We start from the raw sequence: 10,084 nt of genomic DNA, 5'->3' as shown, positions 1-10,084 counted from the left end.
TACAGCATTTTTAATATCCAGGTTTTGTTTTTTTTTTTTTTAATTATTATAGGAATTCTCTTGGTCATTAATAAATTGCCAAATACTCTTTCAAGAGTTTTTTCTTCTGAAGTTTATTTGAGAAAATAAAGAATACAAATATGTGAAGAGAACAATTATACACATAAGAGAACCGTTTCGGTCTAGAGATATCCGGTCTATAACCGCTCAGATGTTTTACATTGTGTACAATATACTGAAGTACTATACATAGAAAAGTAATATACATGGCTCTGTACAAGGGTGGTTTAAATGCTGATAGAATCCAGCCACTCCAAACCACTTTCACACTTTTTCACAATCCACCTCTTATGAAACCGTGATTTCCTCAGAGTCCGACTCCGAAAGCTCAGACTGTTTGGATTCTGATGGAGAGGGCGGGTGGAGGTGGTGATGGTGTTGGTGGTGATGGAGGCTGTCCTGCTGCTCTTGACTCGGGGGGTCAGTCCGGTCCAGCCTGTGGCAGAAGGCGCTGCTCACATCCGTGAGGTCGGGGTGGGGGTTGGTTTTGGTGGGGAGGGTCTGCTGGCGGCAGCCTCCGGTGGACAGCAGCTCCCGCTCTTTGGAGTTCCTCCATTTCATCCGGCGGTTCTGGAACCAGATCTTCACCTTTTGTGAGCAAAAAAAAAGACATTCATATTCAAATCATTTGAAGAATTTTAAACCTTCAGGATATGTTTTCTGTACATCCCTAGGAAGTATTCTTTTCAAAAACCTTTCACTTTTGATTTTAGCTATCAAATGTATAATTCTAAGTCATTAAAAAGCAAAGTTGTGATTTATCATTTGCTTTATGCAGTTCCAACTATGACCACTAGGGGGCTTAGTGATCCTTCAAACCAGAGGCTGTGAATTTACTCATACATCATGTAATTATTCCTTTCTGATTTAAATATATTTAAAGTTATTCTTTTATGTTCTTGTCATTTGTTTCAAGGGACGTTTAATTCATTTTAGAATAATTTCACATTGCTCCCACAGTTCGGATAAATAAGCACCTGTGAGTCCTTCAGTCCCAGTTTACTGGCCAGCTTCTTCCTGTCTGGCTTGCTGATGTACTTCTGTTTTTGGAAGGTTCTCTCCAGGGCTTTCCTCTGCAGGTCTGAGAACACGGCCCGCCGCAGCATCCCCCTCCTGGGCTTCCCTCTTGGCGCCAGGGGCCAGGAAAACGTCCCGGGGACCGGCACCACAGAGGACGAGGCTGAAAAGGATATCAATGATAAAAAGAAAAAGTGTTTTACAGGTTGATGTGTGTGTCTGCATGTTGACATAAATTCTCAGATGGCTACTTTACATTTATTTCTAATTTTTTTTTTTATTTCCAGAAAGCGTCCTCTTCCTCTCCTGTGTCCTGTGACCCTCCAGAGGGTGGCGGCGACCCCCCCGACCCCTCCCCAAAACCCCCCGCTGTGGTGGAGAGTCAAGAAAACCAACATTTTTGACCTTTTTTCCCCTGAAGTTGAAAGCAGTGATTTATGGCTGTTCCAATCACTGTGTTTTTGTTTTTTCAAACACTGCAGGCACCTTGAAGGGCATCGTACACAGAAAAAAAAAAGTAGGGTAATATATATGTATATATATTTTTTTTTTTTTTGACTGAATCCATCCAACCTTTTATCGATCCCTTAACTACTTGCATGTTATTTCGACTTTTCAGAAAAGTACTTGAATATATAAAGACTAATTAAATCAACACTGCAATTACACAGTGTCACAGGATTCTCTGCAATCTAGAAATTGTTGCATATGGTTGAGTTCTGTATTGTGTAAGCACGTATTTTAAGTTATTCAGTTTAACTGTGAATCCCTGAATCACACCGGCAATGAGGGAAACTTTTTTTTTTTTATTTTTTGGTTTATCTGGTCGTCTCATTCGATCCTACGCATTTTTAAAATCAGGGCTGAAAAGCTCCGCATCTCCGTCCTTGCGGTGCCGCCCGGAATATTCTCGTCCCGCTTGATATCTGGTGCTTGAAAGTCCCAATTTGTCCAGCGGTGGAAACAGAGCCAATGCTAATGAGGGCGGCTCTCCAAAGTTGCCCTCACACTACCTCTAATGAAGCATGAAGGCGGGTTGTATAGGCTGCAAAATGCATAAAGGACGCTGATTGTGTTGTAATGAATTGAGTGGAGAAGCCTGTCGACAGGCCAGTATATTACAGGCCCATTAAAAGCAGGTCAGAATAATGTAGAAGTGTTAGACACTGTGCTTTAGAGCTTAGAGATGTTCTTAAAAGTCACACACCCGCCTATAACCCTTTATTGTCCCCACTGAGAAAAAGACCTGGAGAAATGTTTCCATTTCTTTTTTTTTTTCTTTTTTTTTCAGTCTCATAACAACAATAATGCTGTATTCTGTATTCTATTTAATTACACCCACCCCTTCTATTCATGTATTTATTTTAATGCTGACCTATTCATAATTTCTTGCAGGTTTTTAAGAGAATTTCTCGATCATTTTCAAGATTTTTTTTTTTATTTTTTGTTACCTTTCAGGAATTTCCAGTAGAATTGAAAGTAAATTCTTGCAGGTTTTCTTATTTTGGAGATTTTCTTTAATAGGAATTACTGGCATATTAATAACTAACTTCTGTATGTTGTATTATTCTACTCACAAATAATTGTTTTTATTTTTAGAAAAACACTCTGATTTGAGCAAGACTCAGCACCTTGACCTGACACTTTAATAAAACTTCAGCTAAGTACAAATGCGGTATCATTAAACGCATCACGATTGGACGCAATGAGGAATTCTTAGATGCCAGAGCTTCGCTTTGACATTAGAGTGAACTACGGTTTCACAGATGAACCAGACTTTCAAAATGCGTGCGTTTGTGTGTGCGTGCCCGTACCCGTGCGCGAGTGTGTTTGTGTGTGTGTGTGTGCGCGCGTTTGCACGATTGTGTGTGAGGTTTTTGGCTCCTATTGGTCACGGTGCTGGGAGCTTTGTGGGCAGGCAGAGGGGCTTGGTGGGAAAACGACAGCGCGTGAAGAGGCGCGGAGCTCCTGAGCTGGGAAGATACCCGCCTCGCATTTAGAGCATGACAAACGGCACTAATATATTTCGAGCGTGACAAACTGGACTAATTTGTAGATAACGACAACTGGTGCTAATGTCAGCAGTCAGAGCGGCCACTAAATGGGCCTTCAAATTGGCGGAGCTGATTCCGGGGATGTTCGCGGAATTCCCATGCCAAAAGGGTAACAATGTCTCCGAAACAGAGAGTTTGGCTTCAACATCAGCCGTTCCTGGTTACATTTAAAAAAACGGCGTGCAACAGAGTCGAGCCCGCGCTCATTGTCACTTTATGACCTTTTCCTTGTCGATTCTCCGAGGGCCGACACACTCGGCCCTTTTCTTATTTTTCCAAATGAGCGTCAACCTCTTGCGACCCTGAACACTCGAACGTAAACGCGCCTTCATTCGTCTTAACTGTGACTCGTCCTCGAGTAAACACACTTTCGTTTCGCTTCGTAGCATCTGAAATAGGATACCTGGAAGACATTTAAATAAAAACCCTACTGTGACCCAGAGTACAAGGACATTAGATGGTTTTTTTTTAAGGTTGTCTGCACTTCAGTGGCTACCAGTGGTAGCCAAAGCAAATTTCTCGCAGTGGGAGGTGGACAGGAGGAAGAAAACTTTTACTGTAACGAGTAAAATGAGAAAAAAAATCCATATATTTACTTAGATGGGTGTTCGCATGTGTTTTTTTATGATGCATGAACTGGATGTAAAACTGAAATGAAATTTTCCCCCCCAAGTGTCTCCATATTAAATCAACGTATGCACAAATTACTGCAGAAAGGCTCCAAAATAGGGGCAAATTTAGAGCTGATGGTGTCTATCTATCAATCAATCAATCAGTCAATCCATCAATTTATGAATTAAATAAACTAATCAAATATTCGGCCTACCGGTGAAAAAGGAAGCTCTGATGAAGGGATGGAGACTCCCATCCAGCAATGGAAGTGGGAAGGACTTAGTCTGCAGGCTGTGGACTGGAGGAGAAGAGCAAGCTACACACACAAACACACACACATACACACACACACAATAACTTCAAAACCTTGTCTCAAAATGTGACAAACATTATTTTATTTTACTTTAGAGATCTAGAGCTGTTTAAGAAAAATCTATTTTAATCTAATGAACCTCTGTGTAGTGATAGAAGTAACAGAAATAACACAGAATTATATATTATAAATTACAAATCAATCAAATAAGAAAAATAACAAAATTAATAAAATTATCATTGAGATAAAATCACAGTATCTAGGCAGATAATTAGAAATAAAGACCCCCCTCGTCTTAAGGGCTGTTCTCTCACCGTTCCGGGTGGTCGGGGCCAGGATGGCACTGACGCCGAACTTTAGGTACCCGGAGGCCGGGCAGGGGGTGTGCGGCGACTCGGCGCCGCCGCGGCTCTGCGGACCAGAGCCCTGGAACAGGCATCGCTCCGCGCCGGCCGCCGGAGCCCGGGGAGCGGAGCCCGGCCGCGGGCTCGGCGGCGGCGCGTCCCCGGGGCTCCGGGAGGAGAAGGTCCGCTGGATGTAGCTGTAGGACGGCTGGCTGATCCGGAGCAGGTCCTCCACGCGGAAGCCCGCGGGCAGGGAGCGGCCGAGGGGAGGCGGGAGGCCGGCCGGAGGGCGCAGGAGATCCGGGTACAGAGGGGGCGGCAGTGCGCTGCACGGAAACATCACGGCCGGGAGTTTGGAGAAACTTTCCCGACTTTTCGTTTGTTTTCCTCACTTCTTCTTCTTCTTGATGGAGATGGAGGAGAGTCAGGGACACGCACCCGTGCACACCCACGTTCTGATACCTGTGTATTGGAGCCCCCATCCAGAAGGTTTTATACACACACACACACACACACACACACACACACACACACACACACACACACACACGCAGACACGCGCGCACGTGCACGCGCTGGGCGCACAAGTTCAACCCCCAGCTCGTCTCCCCGCGCGTGTCCCCGGCGCGCACCGCCTCCGGCCCGTGGATTGGTCTGCGTACACGCGCACACGCGCGCACGCACACAATTGCGTGCCGGTGCTGCCGCTCAATATTATTATTATTATTATCATATCCTTCAAAAACATATACTATACGCTGCTTATCCTGCGTTTATCCTGCTGGAGCCAATTCCACCAATATTACCCTCATAATAATTAATGTTATGGTTAGAGTTATATTCATATTCATATTCATTCATTCATACATTCATCATCCTGTGCTTATAAGTACTGGAGCCCAGCAGTGTTGTTTTTTGTTATTATTAATACAATTACTATTATTGATAGTGGTAGTAGTAGTATATTCATTCATTCATTAATTCATTAATTCATCCATTACCTCAACTGCTCATCCTACCCTTATTCCTGCTGATGTCTATTTCAATGTTTTGTGTTCTAATTATTATTATGGTAATTGCTTTACTCAATTATCTCTACTTATTACTGATGGAACCTATCCCAGTTATTGCTGTTGTTTGTGTTATTATTATTATCATTACCAATAATAGTGGTTGCAGTACAGTCATTCATTCATTTACTCACTTGTTCTTTTCATTCATGTTTCTAACTGCTTGACCCTATCCCAGTTATATTGTTATTAATAATAGTTGTTGCAAGAGTGGTTGTGGTCATTCATTCATTCATTCATTCATTCATTCATTCATTCATTATCTAAACCACTTATCCTGCCCTTATTACTACTGGAGCCTATTGTTGTTGTTGTTAACAGTTGAAGGAGTAGTAGTAGTAGTGGTATATTTACTCATTCATTCATACATTCATGATCTACACTCTGTATCCTGCCCTTATTGCTGCTGGACCCTATCCCAGTGTAGTTGTTGTTGCTATTATTATTGTTGTTATTCGTAATAGTTGCAGTAGTGGTATATTTACTCATTCATTCATGCATTCATGATCTAAACTATATCCTGCACTTATTAACGCTAGAGCCTCAGTGTTTTGTTATTATTATTATTATTATTATTATTATTATCATTATTATTATTAAATTACCGTAGCTCACTTCCGGTCTTCTGAATTCGTAAATCGAGGCATGACGTCACTGCCGCGCCGAGAAGTTTTAGGGCTTAAAAAAAGAATCGGACAAAGCGGCCGCCGCGGTTCGTCCCGGCGCTCCGACCGCGGGGATTCCCATCCTTCTGCAGGTTAAGGGGGACATACGGTGGCCTTTACGCTTAAAACGATTAAAAGATCGACTTATAGTCAGGTTTGTCCAGCCGCCCTTTGATCACGGGGAGGGCCGGATTGGCCCCCGGTCACTTGAATGAGTCCGAAACGCTGAAGTTCAGAAGCACAGAACACCCACGGGGCCCTGAACGCCCCACGCTTCACCCGGGGAGAGGATCAGTCAAAACAAAGGCTGATAGGAGATCCTTGCTTTGTGATGAGCCTGAATACAATCTCATTTACATTAAGTTGACTTGATTTCAGAATACAATCAGGGATAATAAAAACAAGAATAATAATAATAAAAATTATCTAGTGGTATTCAGAGGGGAATCTTCATTGTGATTTTATCACACGTCGAGGTACTTTTCAAAAAACATAAATCACTGATAATACGATCGTGTTATCATCTTCACACTTTAAATTGAATGATTAAAACAGAATTGAATGCAGATTTTCCGTGCCCTGCGTTGTTTTTTATGATCGGGGATATTTTTAAATATATTTTTTATTATTACATTTAGCAGACGTTTTTATCCAAAGCGACTTGCAAAAATTGCAATTCAATAACCGAAGATCCAAAGTACCAGTAGTCATTATTCAGATGTCACCACTCTACCAAATAGCCATCTCAAAACCATATACAGTACATACATACACCTCTTCATTTTCTTTTACATTTTTTTTTATTTTTTTTATATGTTATGTTTAAATATATCCCCACGCTTAGTGGGAAAACAGTCCCTCTCGCTCTCTATTTCCCTCCCTCGCATTAAAAATCTTGTTTATCAATTTCAATATTTCATCCAGATGTCTGTCTTGGCTTTATAATACAGCTTAAAAGACGGTTGGATAACACACATCCGAGCCTTTGTGAGTAACACGAAAGTCTTTTATAATGTATTACACTTCCGAGTAAGGATCCAAAGGCCACGGCTATTGAAAAGTACTGAAAAGAAGCAAAACAAAAAAAAATGTTTTTCGAAAGCAGGGAGCGCTGGATGAACGGGGAAACCACCCATCACAGTATTCACAGAAACAAAAAGGAAAAAATAACTCAGTCCATGTGTTATGATATCGTAAAATAGTCAAATAATTAAGAAAAAAAACAACCATAAATACCCAGGTGGGCATAAACAGGGATAAAATAATATATTAAATAAATTATACAATATATTGAATAAAATAATATAGTTTTTTATTTATTATATTTTAATATTTTTTAAATATTGATAAAGTATTTTTCTGTCTGGCCCTGGCCTTTATTCTTTTCTATTTTTTTATTCTTTTTCACCAGTCGTTTACTGTTACCAGTTGTATCGATTGCAAAGCACCTCATTTCAGTGTAACCCTTGCAAAGCACTCATCATAAAGACATTTGATCCACACGCACGACAAAAGGGGCCTGATAATTAAATGTGTGTTTGGAGATCGTCGGCCTTGGCGGAAAAGAGAGGGGGGGCGGGTGCTTTACCTTAACCACAACTCCCCTCAAAAGAGAGCAAGAACGAGAAATTGTTGCGTTCAAAGCATTTTATTCCTTCGGAAAATCCCCCTTTTGTATCGGAGCAGATGGTTCTCCGGGGAGGGAACACGGGCATCGGCAGAACTAATTTCTCCTCCTGGTCCTGCAGACACACACCAGCCTGCCTCTCATTTCTTAACCAACACAACAGCTGTTAGTGAATTAAACACCAGTTAAGACTCCTTTTAAAGCCCTTCACTGCTAGAAGTCTTACGACGTGAACCCTCCCCACCTTTTCTCCTTCAATAGATAACACATGCAAAGAGGAGGAGGAGGAGAAGGGGGGCAACGAAGGTGAAGGACTAGCTAGTTAACACGAATGCCAAAGCTTTTTAAGCTGCGATAAGTTTGAACCATCACGAACCGGACAGACAAACCGCCCGAATGACACATGAACTTCAAGGCGCACAAAAAACCCCGCTTTGGTTTCTTTTCTCTCCACGCTATCAAGGGGAAGCAACATTTTTACTTCTGTGTTTTTTTGCTTAAAAAAAACAACAATTTTATTTCACTTCTGAACCACAACACAGCTATAAAAGTGGTTATTTCTTCCTTTTCCTGTGTCTTTCCCTCAGTAGGCGTCCCATTATTCAGAGATGCTCTCATGTGGAATCAGGGTCATGAAAGGTCAAGGTATCTTTATCTTTAAGTTACAAATTATGTATCTATGTCAAAAAATATCTTTCATACAACCACCATAAGTGAGACAGATGTCTGCATCCCACCTTAAGATGAGAATCTATATCAGCACACAGTCAGAGAAAGCTGGACTGTGTGTGTGTGTGTGTGTGTGTGTGTGTGTGTGTGTGTGTGTGTGTGCGTGTGCAGACGCTTTAAGTGAGTGGAAAAGAATAGAAAAAACAAAATAGAAAAGAAACAGGCAAAAGTGGGCAGCAATATAAATGGGGAAAACAAGGGCCTTATAATTTATTATCAAGCAATAAAGAATACTGTTAACCAGCAGACTTTTTTTAATAACTACACAAATATATATATAAAAAAAAAGAATTTCACATTTTATTTGATGTAACCACAGTTACCACAAAACCGACAATTGAAAAAAAGCCTAAGAAAAAATAAAAACAAAAAAATCAGAATGAAATTCACAAAAACTTAAATGGTCTAAAAACAAACCGATAATTAGCTATAAATCAATAGGAAATTACACATCACTATGAAGTGAGCTATCTTTGTTGGATGTATCTGAAATCTGGATTTGGATACATAAGCATATACGTCCATTTATATCAGTTCCCCAAAAGGGGCTTCTGAAAAATCACATAATACTTTTTATTATCCAGTGGCTGCATTTGTACTCAGGGATCCACACACCCACACACACACGGGTTCCTGCTGAGAAAAGTACATTTACTTTCTTTCTCCACCCTTAATGAGCAGCTGTCTCTCAAACGGACCCGTCCCCTGTTGTAGACGGAGGCACTCACAAAAGTAATAATATCGTTTTAAAATGACTGTATTCTGTCCAAATACCTAGTTCAGAAAATCAATGGTGAATGGCATCTTTTCTCTTCCCTAGGCTCTTCTCTCTCTCTCTCTCTCTTTCTCTGTCTCTCTCCCACAGTGTCTCTCTGCCAGAGCATCTGTTTCCAGGCCTTGTGGAACAGAGTGGATTAGTGGGGCCCTGGGTGTCGAAGTGCGGCGACAAGCATTAAAACCATATTAACTTTCCATTAAACATCACCTCACTGTGTGGAGCGAGAGAGAGAGACAAGCCCTCCAATAAAGCTCCTTACAGAGAGAGAGAGAGAGAGAGAGAGAAAGTGGGAGAGAGAGGGAGGGAGAGACTCTTGGTGCACCTGTTCCCTCAATGGATTTTTTTTTCCGCACTGGAAAAGAACATTTAAGGTGACAAGTTCGATAGAATATAAGAAATACATGTCGCTCCGACAAATCCCTCAATCTCGATGTCCGAAGTGTCTGTAAATCCATACTTCACCTGGACTCACTTCATTTTAGGATGTTTCAAAACATAAAATCAGATATGATAAAGGTTAAATAACTAAATAGATCTAAATGGATTACATTATGTATATCATCACCCTCTAAAAAAAGTCATTTTTTCAAGTTTTTCAGGAAACACATCAAGCTGTGCCATATGTTGAATAAGGAATCGATTTAGGCAAAAAAGAATCCTTTTTGTCAAAAAATAACTAAAAATGATACATTATGAAAAGGTGACAATATGCGAAAATCAAATTTTAATTCCTCAGAAGTAAAAACGGGCCAAAAATCAATGATTTTCCGAATTTTGACCTTCATTGTTTGATTTTTTTTATTTTTTTAAACCAT

General features: G+C 40.8%; 1 protein-coding gene across 1 annotated transcript; it reads right to left on the bottom strand.

Moving 5' to 3' along the window:
- Window positions 1-94: 94 nt before the first annotated feature.
- On the bottom strand, window positions 95-4,850 carry LOC147225080 (homeobox protein DBX1-B-like). The gene is made up of 4 exons (XM_086163310.1): window positions 4,371-4,850; window positions 3,958-4,059; window positions 1,038-1,240; window positions 95-648 (listed from the first exon to the last, which is right to left on the bottom strand). Exons 1-4 carry the CDS (start codon window positions 4,738-4,740, stop codon window positions 349-351), a joined length of 975 nt encoding a protein of 324 aa, XP_086019436.1. The 5' UTR covers window positions 4,741-4,850; the 3' UTR covers window positions 95-348.
- Between the last annotated feature and the right edge of the window lie 5,234 nt (window positions 4,851-10,084).

This window comes from Fistularia commersonii, chromosome 17 (genome assembly GCF_037954325.1).
Source record: "Fistularia commersonii isolate RoL2024-O1a breed Wild chromosome 17, RoL_Fcom_v1.0, whole genome shotgun sequence".
Taxonomy (NCBI): Eukaryota; Metazoa; Chordata; class Actinopteri; order Syngnathiformes; family Fistulariidae; genus Fistularia; species Fistularia commersonii.
This window is presented reverse-complemented; position numbering and strand designations above follow the sequence as displayed.